Raw genomic sequence first — 20,697 nt, 5'->3', positions numbered from 1 at the left:
TTTAATAAATAGTGGCAAAAGCATCTGCTATGTACTTCCTGGCTCTGCTGGCATCCTAATTGGCCCCAGTGGGTTGCTGTAGCTGAGCGCAGCGCAGTGCAATTTAGGGGAGAAAAAGGCAAAATGCTTATTAAGTGCAGGTAAGACTGGAGAAGGAAAAATAAGTCTGTTTTGATTACGTGCTCCCACAGACGAGGCTTTATCGATGTTAATACGACATTAAAACAATTTCTGAGGCTTTATCACCGCACAACATCCGCACAGACTCTCTACAGGAAGAGGAGGAATCGTGTAACGGTTCAAATAAGAGAAGGTTTAGGACGGATTCATCCTCTGCTTCTGTTTGTTTTCAAGATGAAATGTCCCTGCTGATGAGGTCTTTGTGGAGGGAACAGCACAGGGAGGAAAAAACAATTAATCAAACATGAATGAGCGACCGTTGCAGGGTTATTTCCATAGCAACAGCCCGAGGGGACAACTTGAACCCTTTAATGTGAGCTGGTGATGTCTCTTTGTAAACATCTGCGCAGCGGGGGGAGAAAGCCAATGAGATAGAGCCTGGCAACAGAGGCATCACAGGGCAGCAACCTCTCGCTATCAATCGAAATTTCCATTATCTAGAAGTGAAAGGGATGAAAAGTGCTCTGAAATATTGTATTCTGCCACGTTTTGAGTTGATAAGGATCTTTGTGCCGCTATTAAGTGTCCAGAAACACACACACACACACACACACACAGTTCTTAGTGAACAGTGTTTCTGATAAAAACAGCATGCAAATGATGGGAGGTCATCGTTTGATTTTGTGTGTGTGTGTGGCGGAGAGGCAAAGAAAGAAGTCACCGGAATTTAGCGGCACTAAACTGCAGCCGTTAAATTGTAAAAAACTCAAATCAGGTAATCAATCAAACGAAGACGATTCTTTACTCCAAACGGTCTTTTTAGCCTCCAGCTGTGAACAATAGGAGTCGGTACAGCAGCGAACAGGCAGTGAACAGGCAGTGAACAGGCCACACAGCCATTATTAAGGGCTGCTTATTGGTAGCCAGAGGGGCAGAGCTGATTGTCATCTTGTGTACAGTTACAGAGGGAGGGAGGGAGGGAGGGAGGGGGAGAGCGGAGCTTTGTCCACACACAGGCCTTGACTGTGCCACGTCCAAAAAAGTGAGTTTAAAAAATCCCAAATTTAGAGTCACAGAGCAGAGTCACAGAGCAGAGTCATAGAGCAGAGTCACAGAGCGGCTCGTCCACCCGACGCCAAAATAACCTGATTGTAGTCTAAAAATGACAAGAGAAGCATAAGTACACAGTCGCAGAATAGCAATCCAGTCCACCGCAGAGCTCTCTGCACAAAGGGGGGAGGAGGGGGAGGAGGGAGGAGGGAGGAGGAAGGGGGACCCACAAAATTCTCAGCGGCCCGAGTCGACGAGCCTCTGTAATCTGCAGTCGGCTCCCAGTGAAGAAGAGCAGGAACCAAAACTCAAACATTTCACGATCCACAAAGCCAGTAAACTGAATCTAATACATGAATCTGGAAGGCCTGAATATGGAGTTCCCTCTCTCTCTCCCTCCCTCTCTCTCTCTCTCTCTCCCCCCCTCTCCCCCTCTCTCTCTGTGACTGTGCGGCGCGTGTGCGTGCTGGCGGCGGCCCTGCTGGCACAGAGGGTATCTGTAACATTCTCACAAACACTCTCGCCCCAAACCTCAGCGGTTCCCCGGGTGAGAGTAATGGCTTCTTTGCGCTGGGCTGCGCTGTGCTATTGTAGAATCACAGAGCGGTTAATTGAAACAAATGACTCTAATAATGGGACATTATCCCCACAGGCTGGCTTTGTGGTGGGCCTAATTAGCGTTGCGGTGGTGGCGAGGAGGACGAGTCACCACACTGATCCCTCAAAGGAAGCAGCCCAGGCCCCTTTTAAGTGGGCCGAGCAGGATTTCCCCCCACTTAGAGCGCGTGAGTGTGTCGGGATTTTGCGAGACCCAAAACGCTTTTAGTCGCTCCTCGGGGGGGGAAGGCGGCGTCCCCAATCTGTTCAGCACCGCGCCGTGACCACCTTTGGTCTTTCCAGAACAGTTTTTAACGCCTTTCATCGCGCCAACAGGGACGAGTCTGGGTCAAGTCTCCAGTCCTTCAAATGCAAATCGCAGCGTCTGTCTGGAGCCCGTCGTGTTTCTGAATGCTGATTACAGCTGTGAGTACGATCACACCGCACTTTAGCTTCAGGGGTTAGCGAGTGTGTGATGTGAACGCTGTTTTAGACGCGTGTCTACATCGCCGAGGCATCGTGAATACGCTTCTGGACTGACTTGACCCGGCAGATTTTAACGCCAGCGAGTCAAAGCAGCAACTCTCAGAACTTTCAAGACCTTTAACTTGTTGAGCTGAGATTTGAGTTGGGTTTTTTCAAGTCACAGCAGACACACACACACACACACACATTTATCACAACCTTCTGGAGCTTTTCACTTCTTTCACGACAACTTTTCTCCATCTTTCTCTGGTTGTCAGTGCGAGTCGAATTTCAAAATTGAACTCAAACTGAATCCCGTATTGACTTGAATCTCTTGAAGCACATGGCACTCGTCACACACTGTACACGTGGAGGTCCGTCCGTCACTCTCCTCCTTCCTGACTGGACGAGCTCAAAGTCTCTGAGGTCAAACCAACCAAAGACCGTCAACGTACCCATCACATAAATATTTGTTATGTTTTGCTGCACTCCACCTCACTCTGCTTGTTTTGGCTCCAATGACCCGAGACTAACGCCACGACACCAGACATCATTCTCCAACGCAGACGCACATTTTGCTGTCGCCGCCCCTTAATTGTTTACCCTTGTACGCGGCGTCGACGGCGGCGGTGGCGGCGGCGAGTCAGTCTGCTGTAATGCGGCGTTCAAATCTCTGTGACCGAGCTGCTTTAAATATTCATTAGTCGTAACCGTCGCCGAAGGTTATTTGAATTAGCGGCGTGCATATTCATGAGCGGCGATGAATGTGCGTTTGGTTTTAATGCTCAATCCAGTTAATTCTCCTCTTCATTACTTCACTCCCAGGCCTCCGCAAAACAAAGCTTTACTTTCAGCTAAAACACACACTCCTTTCTCTTTAGGGGGGAAAGTATTTGTTTCGGTTTAAGCCAAAACACGGAGTCGGCCTACCAATTATCTGGCTGTCATTCCTCAGGACGACTACACGACACGTGGACGGCCCCGGTTGCGGAGGGGGCGGGGGCAGCGCTGAGGTGCATCTGTCTGTCTGTCCCACGCCAAATGAAACGTCGCAGCGCAGAAACATTTCTACTGTTACAAAAGAAAGTGATTTATCTGCTAATGTCACCCGGCTGTCATATCTGTCCCAGCGAGAGGCAACAGAGCAAGCAGGTCATATGAGAGCCGTCGACAAGAAACCTACGCTGGGGGAAAAGAACACACACACGCACACACACAGAAGCACGAGCACACACACACACACCATGCAGTCAAATTTGGTGACATGTTTTCTTAAAGATGAAGCGTCTTTTCATCCATTTGTTCTTATTACACAGTAGACAGAGAAACATCAAAGGTGGCGATGATGTGACATGAACACGACCCTTATAGGAACACACACGTACACACACGCACACACACACAGACACACACACACACGTTTAGCATGTTTGCATACTTTCTTTACGTTCTGATTTCTGTGCATGTGTGTGTTTTACATCGGATGATCTCTTTGAAACAGCGAGCAAACACACACACACACACACACACACATGCACACACACATGCACACACACACACACACAGACTCATTCTGGTCTTATTAAAGGGCCCATCTGACCTCTATCAAGCTATTCTGCTGCTGTCAATGTCGCTGTTCTTTACGTGACGACATTAAAACTCTTTCCCCGCCGTCTGAGTGCTAAAATCCCAAGTGATGGAGAAAAAAAGATAAATAAACGTCCACCAGCAAATAAACAAAGTCAAATTAACTCAAGATCACATAACCTTGTAACAATGGCTGCCTGTGACAAATTGATACAGGGAATATAGGCAAACGCAAACGCAAACGCGCACACACACACACACACACACACACACACACACACACACACACACACACACACACACACACACACACACACACACACACACACACACACACACACGTGCACTGCAGGCTGACTGATATTGGATTTTTTGAGGTCAACGCCAACACAGATATTGGAGAGTTAACTCAGTTATACAGTTTGGGTCATGGTGTCAAACACTAAATGTACTTATTCACTGTATATTTACTGACTTAAAGAGTTAAAATCCTATATGCAAGTAGAATACTGCAGAGCTGAAACATAGCAGATTATATTTTCAGATAAGATAACACGAAACATTTCTGGGCCTTAAATGAAAACATATGAAAATGTTGAAAACGCAACTAAATCACAGTTTGATTCATAATTAAATGCAGCCTGGAAGTTTATGTACATGCACTTTTATTTTGCATATTTGCCAGTGTATACTAATATATGTACATCTAATACTATCATGCACTGTCACGCACATGAGAGTCTGACAGAATCACCAGGAGTGCACCATGAGAAGCTGTGTGTGTGTGTTGGTGTGAGACATGAAGATTCAAACAGACCTAATTAATCAATCCCTCAGGTTCACATGTGCAGCTAACGCTCGTCTGTCGTCAATAACAACTTTGCCTCTACAGGGCACACAAGTCTTAAGATACTGGATTCGATATCACACACACACAGACACACACACACATGCACACACCCCCCTGCCAAAAATATCAATCTAACACAGCGTTTCACAAGATTAAACCAAATCCCCAGCAGGAGTCATGTGACCACACGGGCGGCACAAACTTGCAGAACTGGCAGCTGTTTTTTTTCTTTTTTTTTTTGCCAGTCGGGGCTTTTCCCTAAACCAGCCTCATTACAGCGGTAATGAGACAGGGGCTGGCGCTCTGTTTCAATATTTAAACGCGCTGGCGGCCCCTCTAGGCTCCGTGTTGGGGCCGCTCTGCAAACCCCTGCACGACCCTCATTAGCGTCTGCTGCGGGGGGGGGGGGGCATCACTCCTTTTTCTTTTTTTTTTCATATTGGAGCTCAAAGAGACAGATCCTGCCGGCATCTCCCACTGCCGCCGCAGCATCAGCCAGACCCCGACGACCGGGGAGGCATGTTGAACACGAGACCCCTGGGTGCTGTCTCTCTCTCTCTCTCTCTCTCTCTCTCTCTCCCCCTTTCCACCCCCCTCCCCCCTCTCTCTGCTGGGGTGGCAGAAGTGCTGACAGCTCAGGGTGAGACAGGGATTCTCCCTCAGCCACACTCGGCATTTTCTGCCCTGATTTCCTGATTTGAAGGAGCAGAAAGAGTCGGTGAGAGCCGAGAGGATGTGGGAGCGTCTGTGAGTGACAGCGGCGTCTCTCCGCTCATTCACTTCCTGGCAGATGAGCACTAGTCGAGCAGTTAAAGACGATTATGACTGGAGCAGTAAGCGTCGCTTTGCAGAATCAAGCCCTCCGTGTAAACGCACCAGGGAGGAAATTTGCCTAATACTTAATATATGTATTTGACACCTGTTATTCCATCTGTTACACATCTTTGAATTCTGCCCGCGGAGTCATAATTAGATGGGAAAGAGGCGGTTGTCAGACAGAATCAATTCGGCAGGAGAAAAAAAAAACCAAGGCTCCGGCTGAGACGTTCGGCGCTCTGCAGGTCTGAAATCCTCAACTTTATTAGTCGACACTAAATGAAGAGAAATTACAGCTGCCGGGACAAAGCCATGCAAAATGGTGCGCCTGTGCAGCGTGATGATGGTCCATCCGCCACTCTCTCACTGCTGTAATGATTTAACCGTGTTTGCTGTGGGATCGATGTGCGCTGAAAAAGAGAATCCCAAAGCAGGGAGAAGTTTACAGAGATTCAGCCCCGGGCTAAGTGTTGTACAAAAACCAGCAACATCATCCCTGGAGATGAAGCGTATCTGTTGCTCCAGCTGAGCTTGTATTTGTAGGAGGTTTATATGTGCTTTGAAGGATAGCTTTTATTGTAGAGTAGTTTATCCTTAAGGTAACGTTGTTGACTTTTTATTTGCCTCTCAGCGATGGTGAGAGGAGACCGTCGACTAATCAGAGTTTTGGTTTTCCAGCTATCTCCTCCAATTCTATTCTTTTACCGTAAGGCCTTTGTCAAAACAGCAGAACAAATATCAGCTCGTCTCTTCATTTCCAGAGCCGGCTCCTCTCCTCTCCTCTCCTCTCCTCTCCTCTCCTCTCCTCTCTCTGCCTCTTCCTCTGCAGCCTTATTATTCTTTAAACATGCTGCAGACATAAATTCAATCTTCCTTATTATACCTTTATCAGTATGAAATTAAGGTTAATTGGCTTTGTTGGGGAAACATCAAATGAAACATGCCTAATGGAACCAAAATGAAAATCACGTCATTTCCAATTGCTTTAAAATATTTCTCAATATACAGCCTACTTTCCTATTCCTCAGCCTCAGAAATAAGCTCCTCTTGTCCCTGGAGATAATAAATGAATTGAATCCCCCCACTCCACCACCGAGCCCCCACCCCCCCTTCTTCTTCCTTATCGGTCATCTATTTTTCCAGAGTAAGCTATTACTTGCAGGGGTTGCTAGGCAACAGGAAATATTAATAGCGGCTATTATTAGCCAGGCTCTGCTAGAGTAGTACTAAAATGTGAAAGTGGGAAACATGAATGTGTTACATAAATCTCTGGACCTTTCACAGTGTGTGCAAGTCTCTGTTTGTGAGGTGATTTATTGCAATGACGGTTCATTTATGAGAAAAGGGGGTGTGAAATAAGAAAATGGAACATTACCCTGAAGGGCTATTTGAAAATAAATAATTGCAAAGGTGAAACAAAAGCTGCTTAAAACCCAGGCACTCCCTCCTGTTTGCCTCTAAAATGTTATTGGCAAAGCAGCCGGGGCTTTGTTTCAGACGCTCACACGTACACGCCGCATACATGTGCAAACACACAACTACCTTAACAGAGACACACAACCTGCAGTCTAAACGCTGTCGTCTATTAAAATCAACTCATCCGCATCAAACGTCTCTCAGCAAGCCGGCGTTTGACCGTCAGACGCCGCAGAGCAGATCCACTGTAAATGTTCCAGTCCACAGTATCTCTCTGGCGTTTTCAACACAGTAGCCGTTGGATTGCGACCTAATCCTGACGCCCGGAGTTAATGGAGGCCTGAGCCACCACCCACGTGAAAAAAAAGGAGAGCCTGCAACTTATGCGGTTTGATTCTGAAAATCACATAAGACCTGATTAACGGAGGATAAATGCCACGGATGCTCACATTAAAGCATAAATATTCATGATGGAGGGCAGAGAGAAAAAAGTAATATTTATGTCAGATGAAAGTATATAACGCTGAATAATTCACCACGCAGGGTTATCTATAATTCATCTGATTCGATTCTATGATTAAAGCTTTTGAATGTGTTCGCCAGGGGTGTTTTCATGTTCGGTCTGACACATGTTTAACACAAGAAAAAGTTGCTTTATTGGAGGAGGGGGGGCTCAGCATCCTTTTGAAAAGAAAAGTAGCTGACAAGGGACCCCCCCCCCCCTTCTTCATGAGTTTCTGTTGAAGTCCCCCCTTCTTTTTTTATGCTTTACCATAACGAATGGAAATGTGCAGCGCTGAGTTTCTGGCTCTCTTCCTCGCGTCACTTTGAGGCGGTGAGATCTTTGAGTGGTGCAGCTGAATAGATATTAAAAGAGCTCTGCAGCAGAGGAGGCACCGGCTCTCTGCATGTATAAATGTTGCATGCAGAGCTCGGGACTTTCTCAACACTTCATCTGGCTCAGCTTCCTTTAGCCTCTAACCAGGCTAATTATCGCTCTGATTGAAGAACGCTTTTCCTGGTGGTGTGTACAGCAGACTGTCTTCATTATCACTGATTCACACCACAGCAGAAACACTACAACAAAACACCTACATGTCCCGGAGAAGATACAGTACATACATCTGCAGCAACATTAAAGTATGTAGGAATGAAAGGACTTATATTGGGACAGACTTTCTCTATGTACTCTGCTGTGGCTCACACTATCAGGAGCTTGTTCTAATTTCATTCCAAAAAAAATTCAGTATATCAAAAGCACTGGCCAAAAAAAGGAGTGTTGGTCTGAAAGCTGAAGATCCAAGGATTCACCTTGGATCTTCAGTCATCTTGTATGTCCATTTATGAGGATTCCATACATACACATACAAGGTTTTTCCAAATTGGTCAGTGAAAAAAACCCTTGTATCTCCATTAAAAACCTTTTTTTAACAATACTATTGAGCAAATATGGTTAGTAGAGACTCACCGAGTGCATGGGACCTGAGAGGAGGTGCGTGTCCTGGCCCAGCATGTTGGACATCATGAGGGCCGGCAGCTCCGGGTAGGAGTAGGTGTTGAGCAGGCCGTTGTGAGGCAGAGCGTGGAACGGGTAACCTGACTCGTGTTCCATGAGGTGCAGCAGAGAGGGGTCGGCGTGGTTGGGGGGCGTGATGGGGGGGATCTCATAGTCTTCGTCCCCTGCTCCTCCGCCGCTGTTGCCTCTGCCTTGACTGGAGTAGTTCTGGAGAGGCAGAAGGAAGAGGAGGGAGGTGAGGATTGAGGAAGAGGATCAGATTTGGTGGTACCTGAATATTTACATCTTGGGAAACTTTCTACCCTTCTAACTTCCTGGAGCCAGCTGAATAAGAATGTAATTATTATTCTATAGGAAGTCATTTCACATTCTGGAGTACTTTTACTTATAATGTTGTATCTCTGCGATTAAAGGATTTCAGTTCTTCTTCCACCATTGTTCTGTCTGTATATATTAAATGTTTATCAGAGGGACAGAGGGAATGCAGGTGCAGGTCACTGGGCTATCAAAGGGCCAACACAGACAGACAGACACTCACATTCATATTTATGACCTGCATATTAATATTTATGAGCATTTTAGAATCTCTAATCCACCTACGGTAATTTGCATAACTTTGGAATGTGTAAGGAAACTGGAGCACAGAGAGGAAAACCGCATGAGCATGAAACCTACATCCTTTATCGTGTTTAAAGGGAACAAGTACAGATTTCTGCGGTGTTATTGTCATTTTTGGGTCTATTTTCAAAGCTTCACTGTGCATTCATGTGGAAAAAAACCACATTCCTCTATTTGCTGCTGCACCATTGTGCACATCAAGTGAAAACGGGATATTTTAGGCATCGTCTCATTGAGGCCCCCCTCTGTTTTGATTGGCCAGCTGTGTCAGGATGGAGCTGGCCACACCCACACACACACACACTGTAAAACACAGATGGTGGCCAACACTCATTTGAAAGCCTCAAAATTGATGGGCGTGTCTAATTAATGTGTTACTTTATGACATCATCATGGTACAATATAAAAGGATTCAGTGCAATTGGACTTACTGGATGAAACTCATTACCCAGTGTGCCGTCTTTGGCCATATTGCATTAATTAAGAAAATAGAATTGTGATTTTACAAACTAAATCATCGAGAAAAAACTTGAATCACACAACTGCACATCACTTTCAGGACAAAATTCCCGAGTATTAATCTAAGAGAGGCACAATAACAAAAGATGATGAGCTGCTTTAATTATAAAGCTGCATAATCAGCTTTAAATGCACCTGCTGATTGACTTTAAAAGAATAAATAAATAACACTGAGGAGAATTCCAAATGTTTTTCTCAAAATATAAATAATGAAGAAAAATAAATGCAAATTGCTGAGCTTACAAATGCGTAAAGAATTGATTCAAAGCAGAAAATACAGAAATTAATTAGTTCAGAATAATTTGCTCTGTGACGAGGAGGAGCGCTTTAAAGCAACAAACTGTCAGACAACAATCCTTTCAAATAGAGTTAATCAAAATCATTAAGTGGAAAAAACACTGACAGTCACTTAGAGGCTGTTTTATAACATCATAATTATAATGCCAATCATATTTCAGAATTAATTAGACCGGAATGAAGGGAAACTGGCTTCACTTCACTTCTTCACTGCCAAACACATCCACTTCGCCCAAATGACCCCCTGCCAGGTAAAACGCAGTGGAATTTGTCGCACTAATAAGGTGATACATGATGGTGGCCTGTGCTTGTCTTTTCCGGGGGCCTATCTTGACATAATATTGCAGCGAGAAATATGGTTTTGTGCTCTCAAAAAGCATACTGAGGGTATTCACCAGGGAATGAAAAGCAATTTTGTCAGAGGCAATCTGATGCCAACTCCCCTTTATAATGACTGAAGAAAATTAATCATCACAAATAATATTCCAGTGTCAGCCATTCAAGAGCTTTTTAATAGAATTTTTATTATTCATGTCTCGTGGTACACATCAAGCAGTCCGTTCTGCAACATTTCAGAAATCAATTCAATATCATCTTCGTGTAGGCTGTCATCTCGCCTGCCAGTGCGGCAATTCATCTTGCAAACAAATACTTTTAGCAAACAAATGGCTAGAAACACAGAGGAAGAGCGACAATGTCCCCACTAGCAGTGCTGCTGCTTGAAGATAGGATAAAAGTCTCATAATGTTCAGTATCATTAGTGAGAATATAATAATAAAGCAGGAGGATGTTTGCTATCAGAGACTGATGTGCTATTTTCTCCTCCCATAACCCTCACACTGCTCACTCGCTACTTGCTGAGAAATATCATCATTGAAATTTCCTTTTTTCACACAATAAATGTTCTGCAAATGTGTCTTTCTCGTCAACATTTGCCGTGATGTTATTATGCGTTATGCACTAGATTCACTCTAATGAAAATAAAGTAAATCTCAGGGTTGTTTGCATCTTCCCAGGTATCTGAATTTAAATGATGTCACAGAGGACGGAGCCGGTGCTGATGGGCACAAATGGTTCATGGAGTGAAACCGTTTAAAGAAGCAGGAAGAGGAGAAGTACACAGGCGCTCTTAGACAGGACAAGGACCAAAAATAATCTTTATAAGCCTTTATTTAACCGCGTGTGTTGGGTTAAAAGACGTTTGACCGCTTTGTGACCTCCCAGGGCCTCATCAGGGCAAAGTTAATGAGAAACAGACTGGAAACACCTGCTGCCAAATGCAACACACAGACACGACGCAGCGTTATAAATACATATATAACCCAGCCATGCATCCATGAATATATTTTCCCTGGATATAGTTCATCTCAAAGCTAACTGAGTGACATTTACTATCAATAATAGTGTCTAATCCCAATCATGGTTTAGTTGCCGAGAGTGAAAAGAACATTACATCAATATGTATATGAAGAACAGATCGTGGGAGGAACTGAGCTTCACAGTAAACGTACTTTGGGGAAGTGACAGGTTTGGCTCCCACGTGCCGGCAAGCTGTTACCGGGCACTGCTGTTACGGGGCACCGCTGTCCCACACGCAGCTACGCATGAAAGGAAACGGCAAATGGAACTCGCAGGTAAGAAACGAAACGGAAACAAAGCGAGGACGGCGGTGAGCCAGCAGCTCCTGGAGCAGCTTGGTAAACAAATGGTAAACAAAAAATACATCACGTCTTTGGACGTCTTTGAACATGTTTGCCTGCGAGCTGTTATGTTTTCCCTTCATCTCAAATTAGCGGTAGGTTTCCCAAATATGATGTTTGATTGAGCTGCTGGATCATAACAACCGTTTACTGCAAATCTTATACTGTTAGGATCTGTACATGCTGGTTAAAGTGGGCAGAGTGGGACTGGAGCACAGGAAGCTCCACGTGTCCTTGGGTTCCAGTTTAAACCCAGAAATCGTCTTTTTTTTTTGTGGGCTTCACTTCAATCACGTTGTCATGTCGATGTGTTTTTGATGTTAAAGCGGCCTTAACAGTAAAAGTTCTAATGGACTCTTTGAAGCCTCGGCAAAGGTTTTTATGGAACGCAGTAAACAATGCAGGTGTGATCCAAACAGAACGCGTCCATCAGGCATTTCGGACAGTTGGGCGCCCTGAGATGAAACATAACTGTTGTCATACACATGTTCCAAGATTTAAATGCTGTCAGAGGCTATTTTACGACGTCCTCTTCTCTGAATCCATTTTTTTTTCTCTTCCCTTTACAGCTTCTCATGATGCCCTTGGAGATAAGACGCGGGACAAGGACGACGTCACAAGTTTAATATTTTCAAACGCAGATAAATAATTCATAAATATACTGTCTTTCAGGACACGGAGGAGCGCGGATAAAAGAGAGAGGGGGTCAGGGGGAAAACGCCAAATGTTGATTCAGCCGTCTCTGGATCACCTTCACCCTTCTACTAGAGGTGAAATTCAAGCAAATGTGTCATTCTTCAGGACGAGGACGCTACCCGGGACCTTTGAAGATTCTACAAATCCGTCCTTTCGATATTTCCTTTCAACATAGCACCAGAGCGCCATCAAAACGCCGTATTGTTGCTCATCTTTAACATACTTTATAGATGTGAGATTTGGCTCCGAGGCGTGCGGGCCATGGAGAGACATAAAGGCGGGCCGGCCTCTTTGTAAAAACAGATGATTCACCTCGTGGGAATACTGAGGAGTGTTTCAGCGCTGAGACATTCAGCCTGTCAGAGCTTGTACCACTTATGATTGTCCACGCTAACGTGTCAAAGACAAAACATGTCAACAAATTGGCTGTGTGAAGCAGAGTGTGAGCAGCGTGCGGCTCTTATAGGGACGTTTCTGTTAAATCTCTTTGTTTTTTATTCTGCAACATGGCAGATGGTTTGCGTTGAACAGTTCCCTTTCATTTTGGTTTGTTCCTTTACTTCTGCAACACGATGACATCACCACAAAACACGCCCCCCACAGCTGATTAGACACGCCAATCAAAGACTAGTTAGGGGCCAATCAGACTTTCTTAAAGAGACAGTAAATACGATTGAAGCTTTGAGATGAATTGATTGAAAGGGACAAGAGTGCGTATTAATATTTAAAATAAATGTAAACAGAGCAGATTTAGCCTGAAGGTTCACAGCTCCACAGACCCACAGCAGCTATCCATACTAGAATTTGTGAATCCATTCCGAATCTTGCGAGAATGGCTTGTTTTCATTCAGTGTGCACGTAGGAGAGTAGAAGTTCATCCGATCGTTGCAACGGTTATGAATACGAGCAGTAAACTGAGAATGCATCACAAAACGGAACTTGTTATTTTCACCTGATCATCAAAGGTTGTGGCTGACTAAGAAAACATTTCATTTAAAAAATGAATCAGACATCCTGCACACAAGGAAAAGTCTTGATAATAGAGGAAAAAGAAGCATCCAGGCCGTGACCTCCACACGGCGCCGTTACCTCTCACAGTGAACAAGAATGCTTTTAGGCAGATTTGAATCTTTTTGAACACATTCAGGTGCACGAGCTGTTATGGTTGAATTTCACCTTCATATTCAGACTCACACAGCTCCAAACACTCAGCCTATCAGCTCAGCCTAACCGATGAAATAAGTGAGAAAGCATTAATCATCAGCTAAGTTAAAAGTTTAGAGACTGTGAGAGTGGAGCCATTAGCTTGGCGATGGAGTCATTCATGGCCTGTAAAGTGTTTAGCAGCAGACAGCTCATCTGGGAACAATGATGTGTTCGTCACAGGGAGGAGAATAAAAACAATCCACCAGAGAGGCTGTCATGGCTGATGGGAGCAAATTGTCCAGAGACGAGAGCTGTCTCTCTTTGATGCTCTTTGTTAGCACAGCTCCAGCGACTGACACGCTCGCACAGTGCTTATGAAACACACCGATAAAGTTTTAAAAATCACTAATAACAAAAAATAAAAAACGACTTCTGCATTGTAAAAATCGTGCAACTTTCAGCAAGTGTACGGTGTCCTATGGAAAGTCACCCAGCCATATGTTACTGTGAGACAAAATGACAGAGCAGCCTTGTTTTGGAGACAAACAACAGCTGGCCGTGCATACATAAAGGTCCTCACGTCCACTCAGTGTCGCCCGGATAGACGGATGGCAACGGTAAATCTTGAAAACGTCTTCGGCGGAAACTGAAAATTCACCTTCACAGATCAGTGTTGCAGAACAGAGAAAGGGTAGAAATCAAACTCATCACCCGAGGCAGCGGAAAAACCTCGCGCGTGCCACGCCGCTGACCAATAAGGGACGGTAGCGCCCGCGGGGGCCGCCGGGGCGATCTGACATGGCTTTGAAACGACAAGGAACCCCATTTGGGTGATGTATCAACACACGCAGAGCAGTGCCGTGCATTAGGAAGGGGAAGGGGAAGGGGAAAAGCAGAGCCCCCCCCTACTCTGCCCCGCCCCCCGTCCTCGCCAGGCTGACTGACAGCAAGACAGAACTGGGATAAGTGAAGTGTGCAAAGATGGAGGGAGGGGTGTGGGCAGGGGTGGGGGTGGGGGGGCTCTTTCTTCATGTCTGATAGTAGCTCAGGGTCATAGGTAGCGTCCGTCACTAAAGGACAGGTGGGCTGTGTTGGGCTTGGACCAATGGCGATAGAGCGAGCCGACCTCTCCGCTGCTCCCACATGCACCGGTAATTCTCTCAAATGTCACATCAAAATGGATCTCATTTAGGCGGCTAAGAAAGGAGCCGGCTCTCCTTTGCAGATGTGGGCGGACCTGCGGCGGTTTGTGCCTGAACTCAACTGAAAGAAAAATTCAAATTCATGTCGGTCGGGCGCCGTTGAAAACATCTCGCGGTTAAAGATCAGAGACAAAGGTGAAGGAAGTAGTGATAGAGAGAGAGAGGGTGGAGAGAGAGAGAGGGGAGAGAGAGAGAGAGAGAGAGAGAGAGAGAGAGAGAGAGAGAGAGAGAGAGAGAGAGAGAGAGAGAGAGAGAGATCCATCAGTGTTTAGGACCAAAGGATGCATATTTTGATGGGCGGCGATATTCCGGTCGCAGCCACATTTTTTATTCTTATTCATTAGAAAGAGGGAATTGTATAAATAAATAAGTAAAATATGTTGTCTCCTAGTCACCCCCCGCCCCACTTTGCCCCTCCCCCACCCCCAGGGAAGCGCGGAAGACCCGGTAATCACATATGGCACAATAGCTCGCCCATAATCCCTTTTATTTTTGTTTTCATGATGTCACTGTGTTTAAGCCTCCTTGCTTTATGAGAGAGAAGAGGGAGAGAGAGAGAGAGAGAGAGAGGAGGGGAAGAGAGGAGGAGCGAAGGGGAGGAGGAGAGGGGAAAAAACAAGGGAGGGGTGAAAACAAATGATGTGGATCCCTCATTGTTCTTTCTCTATGCCCTCATTCCAGTCAGGGTAATAAGAGAACATTGTGATTTACTGTCAGCCAAGCGCAAGAGTGCATCAGAGAGAATCCACTGCGGCAGGGGCCATTAAAATAGATTTAACTTCCCACAGTATTAGGCCAGATGTCTACACTTCTATTATATTTCAATCAGCCATGACCTTGGTCTTCATATGATGAGAGAGATCACGAGCAGAGAGAGAGCGAGAGAGGGGGAGAGAGAGGGAAAGAGAACACTCTGAAAACCAATAGAAATATCAAACTACTTAGTCGCACTAAATCCCACTGCTGCCGCATATAAAAGACCAAAATAGCGCCAAGGTTTCAAGTTCTCTCCAAAGAGCGCATGAATCATTGAGTGCATTCTCGCCGCCGCCGCCACCGATGTGTTTGGTTTTTCTGGTTGAGGTGGTGCAGGTTTTTGTGTGTGTTGTTTTTATGCTGAGTGTGTCCTCTTGACATGCTCGTGGGCGGGAGGGGGTGGCTGAGGTACGACCCCCCCCCCTCCCCCCTGAGTGTGACAGGGGGGGTCACTTTGATGTTCTTCAAAAGGGTCAGAAGATGATGATTCTTCTTCTATGGCCTCGTTTCTGTGATTGTGTAATATAGCAGAGATGAGCTCATGGGCACAAAGAGATTACTGGAGATACATTCAACCTATGATGTACAGTATAAGTATGTTGTATAAGGCTGATGTCACCTAGAATACATCACAAAAATTACTCTAAAATAAATGAGCTCTTTAAGTGTTAAACATGAAAGGGAAAAGTTGGAGATTTTGAGGTCCACGGCTCAAAAAATGCATCTATTAAAGACAAATCCATACGTCTCACACACACACACACACACACACATTCCAATCTCTGATTAGTCGACGATTAACGCGACAAATCAATATTTTTGTTTCTAGTTTTCACATAAACACTGTGATGTGACTGAAATGGGCGTAAACAGTAACAGATGTATTCACTCGGGCGTGTAAATGTTAAAATGGCAGTAATCCACCTCTGCGTGCATTTATATTCGCAGAATTGTGGATAAATACGGTGAACATCTTACTTGCGTTTCGGCCTTAATGGAAGCATCCAGCCTATCAGAGCACAGCTGGTGTTTGGGGCGGGTTTCTTAAAGAGACGGTACGTAAAATAGGAGATTGGGATGCAGCAGAGGAGAAAGGATGAGGATCAGTGTGTGTTTTTCTACATGTTAAAGCAATGCAAAGGCTTGGAAATACAGCCTGGATGACGATAAAATGTTAAAATGTGCTTCTGCTCTTCAAACCGCAGAAATGAAAGCTGTCACGCTGATATTTGTTTCCTTCATCTGTCCATGTCTAGTCTGTTTTTAATGCATATTTCCTATAAATGGGCATCTCTCCGTCTCCGTGGAAGCAGAGCAGGGGTCACTTGCTCGTTCTATTTCAGAGTGCTGATGGTAATTGGGCTTATTGGCTGACGCGGGCTGACCTACATAAGGAGCTGGCGATCCTGGCTCTCCTAACATGGGCGTGGATGTTGTGCTGATGTTCCTCTAATGTTCCTCCGTTGCCGTATTTAGACGCCGATGCTGGAATAAAAAGCATTCTGAACCTGTAGGTACAGAACAGCGAGACGTGTGTGTTGGCGTTTCTCTTACATCTTTAATTTTCAGCCTTCTTCTCTGTGAAATGGGCCTAACTTCTCCTCGCTGGGTGAGGTTGAGTGAAGTGAGGAAAGGGGGGGAGAGGAGCGGGGGGAGACGGCTGCAGTGTGTGCTGGGGGTATAATGGAACAGTGTGAGTCAGAATTAAGTAACGGCGCCTTTTAACATCGGCATCGCCTACATCGGGTGTGCGGTGCCAGGGTGTACTGAGGTGTCTCTGACTCACAGACAGAGAGGGGGGGAGAGAGGGAGGAGGGGGGGGGGGGGCTGGGCTATACGACGTCTGGATAACTGCATCATTGTCTTGTGTGTATGTGAGAGAACATTACTGTCCTTTAAGTGCGATTCTGAGGTTCTTGTATTAGAAACTTGTGATTGACACGAAATAAAAAATATCATAAAATATCTCTCACAATCTCCACTACTTCCTTCCTCCTTTCTTCTCGTCTTTGGTTCCTTTTGTCGGTTCCCTCTTTTATTCTGGCTCCTTCCTCCTTTCCTCCACTCTTTCCTGCCTTTCTTCCTTTTTTATTTTACCCACTTTCCTTTTTCTAAATGACCCCGTTTGGTGAAGACCCACATTTTCATGTTATATAAAATAATGCGAGACACTGAGCGGTGCCATTTTACACAGTGTGAGTGTGAAACCTTTCCAACATCTGATACAAGCACAAATTATACTACTTCAAAAATGTAGTATTCCACCCACTGCGTTATTGCTACATTGTTAAGAACTCAAGAATTTCCACCTTTGTAAGAGAGAGGGGGGCTGCAGGGGTGCGGGGGTGGGGGGGTAAGATGGTGTGTGAGATGTGTGTGTGTGTGTAAGAGTGCATACATTTTCAGGAGAGGGGAGGAGGTAAGAGTGAGTGAAATGCAGAGTGAGGGAGGGAGACACAGGAATAAACAGAGAGACTGAATCAGACAGACACAGAGTTATAGGGGGGGGGGCATGTGTGTGGTGGGGGGGGGGGGGGGGGGGGGGGGGGGGGGGGGGGGTCTGTATCCAACAGGTGAGGTTTCTGTTTTAATCTGGATGAATTGATTGAGACAAACGACTCAGGGCGCCTTCCAAAAGCAGAAACGCACAAAAGAGACACAAACAGGCTGAAACATGCAGACCAGTGGCCTCAGAGAACGCACACACACACCAGCACACACACACACACACACACACACACACACACACACACACAGTTGCTACAACAGATCAATCTAGCAACAAAACCCAATTAAAACACTCCCTCTCCCTCACGCAATTGTGTGAATGTGTGTGTGTGTGTGTGTGCGTGTGTGTGTGTGTGTGTGTGTGTGTGGGTGTGTGTATGCGTGGGTGTGTAATGACAGGCAGCCATTTTGCTCTTCCCGTCCGTATTCCCATGCGTTCCATTATAGAATTACAAAAACATATATGGCAATCAGCATGATTTGGTAGATTGATGTAAAATGATATTCTGAATCAATCAGGATAATTGAGGAGTTTAGTAATCTTTTAATTCTGCAGAGGATCCCGTATAGCTGCAGCTCCGTGTGTGGGCAGACACTCATGATCCCGATCAACAAAATAACCCACCCACACTGCTTTGGCTCGGGCTCAAATCTGGGCAGATAAAACAAATACAACACATCAATATGATCAAACCGTCTGCGGCGCTCCATATGTGCGAGCCGGTACGCAGCGCTAGAATCCTTGAGAACATCTTGCTTGAATGGCCAGATTGTGTCCGAGCGCCACAATGAGCGGCCCCCTGAAAGCTGCTTCTGATTAGCGGTTTTCTCTCTTTTTAAAAAGCTCAGAGATGTTATGTGTAATGCAATCTCCCGGGCTGTGTCAAGCTGCTACCTCGCCGCGCGCTGGGGAAGACCTCAGACGTGCAAACAAAGGAGCCTCTGTTTCTGGCCACATGCACCTTCTTCTTCTTCTTCTTCTTTTTTTTCTTCGCAGGCCTCCGCGCATCATCTAAAGGCTCGGGCAGGGCATCTAAACGCTGCCTTAGCTCTTACATTAAGGCGCTTTAACCCCCACGTTCAATATTTCTGCTTTTGCCTCTGAACCGAAGAACAAAAGAATGCAACAAAAGGGCGTCGCTACCTTGGAACCTATTTTACCAACAGTATAGGAACACTTACAGGGGAGAGGTTAGGCTGTCTGATGTGTTCAGCCATGTTTTATAGCGTGGTTTAGTCAGGAGTTTGTGTCAGCCTATAGAAATGCCTCCTTTCAACCAAACATGCAGGTGCTGAGCTGAAAGCTTAGACACATCCGTACTTCACATGTCCATGTCATCGTGGGACACAAAGAGACTGAAACGGGCAATCCGAACAAAAAAGATGGGTTGTTTTCACTCAGGTTGCAGAGTGGTGCTGCAGCAAGGGCCAGTAAAAGTGTGGGCGTTGCGTTATCTGCACAACAAATCATTGCAAAGGATTCAACGTGTCCTCTCCAACTTCAATCCAACATGGAAGACGAGATGTACGTAGATTTTGTTCTGCGTATTCATTTAGGCAATGATCGGCGTTTCAGATGAACACAGAGAGCGGCCGCTTAACATCAACCTCTAATATGTCTCAATTAATTTCAACAGCGAGCCGCGTGCAACAAGCCGGCGCGCGGCTAATGTGCGCTATTAAACATCGATTAAGAAATGATCGACTCCGATGCGGCACAAGCAGCCGGTCAGCTTCAAAACACGGAACATACCGAAGATCTGCAGACCTCTAAAGGTTTTCTGAGATTATTTATGTTGAAGCATTAGGACACGGAGGCAGCTTCATGTGTTTCAGAAACATTTTCATTACAGCAACGAGTCAGTTTGATCACATATTTCAGTTTTCCTTGAATCCGTGTCTATTTTCACATTCTTCAGGCCGTAGCTTACAGTAAAAAGGTTGCGTCCCTATGTTTCAAACTTTGCCTCTTTGTGGCGAGCAAAGAGCAAAGCAGCACGGGAGAGCAAAACAAGAGGCTAATTAGCTGCCGGGTTGTTTCATTTAAAAGGAGAAACAAGAGTGTTTGTTTGTCAGATGCAATGTTTTGCTAGTTGCTATTTTAATTGTCAGTCAGTCCTTTTAAGTCTCTACTTTTTTAACTTTAAACCTGTGCTAAGCGTGTTACACGTTCCCTCTCCTTAAGCCCAAACACACACGCCCCGTTCTCTTCCCACTTTCAAAATGAAAGCGGCGGCCTTAAAGCCAAACATTGAGCTTCGTGTTCAGACTCCCTCAGAAAAGGTCTGTAAGCTTCCATTTGATGCCGCTGACAGAGCGTCGACTGCAGCTGACGTGTTTTGAAAAGCCCAAATTGCCTCATCCGCTAAGAAGGCGTTTTGTTGACGCCACAGCGCAAACCTGCAGCGGCTGCCGATGATTGATGCATGACCGCAGAGGCAGGGAAATTACAAAGCTGGACGTTTATTCCAATTAGCACAGGACCGCGTATGCACAGGCAGAGACACAATAAGGGCAGAGCGGGCAGAGCAGACGGAGTGGCTAGAGCGGCCAGAGCAGGCAGAGTGGCGAACGGCGGCGAACAACGGTGAACAGCGGCGGCCCCGGCGCCTGTGATGTGCGCCGTAAGTAGACAATAAGCTGCTAAAGCTCCTACTCGACCCTCATTATACTCACTCAATCCACACATCAAAGGAGAGGCAACCTTGTGGGTATGGCACGGTGTGTGTGTCAGGGTTTTATAAGTGTGTGTGTGTGTGTGTGTGTGTGTGTGTGGGTGTGTGTGTAGCCTGTACTGTGTGTAAATAGGATGTGCAGACTGAGAATTAGGTGACACAC

General features: G+C 45.7%; 1 protein-coding gene across 2 annotated transcripts in view; it reads right to left on the bottom strand.

The window, feature by feature from the left end:
* Positions 1-20,697, bottom strand: part of LOC143010885 (TOX high mobility group box family member 2-like) — a 73,987-nt gene that overhangs the window by 16,131 nt on the left and 37,159 nt on the right. For both annotated transcript variants that reach the window (XM_076163467.1, XM_076163466.1), the window contains one exon: positions 8,370-8,624. In XM_076163467.1, the coding sequence (XP_076019582.1) occupies positions 8,370-8,624 (255 nt within the window). The remainder of the gene's footprint in view (positions 1-8,369; positions 8,625-20,697) is intronic.

The sequence above is a fragment of the Genypterus blacodes genome, unplaced genomic scaffold (genome assembly GCF_046128005.1).
Source record: "Genypterus blacodes isolate CSIRO-AG114 ecotype Tasmania unplaced genomic scaffold, CSIRO-AGI_Gbla_v1 ptg000131l_1, whole genome shotgun sequence".
Lineage (NCBI taxonomy): Eukaryota > Metazoa > Chordata > Actinopteri > Ophidiiformes > Ophidiidae > Genypterus > Genypterus blacodes.
This window is presented reverse-complemented; position numbering and strand designations above follow the sequence as displayed.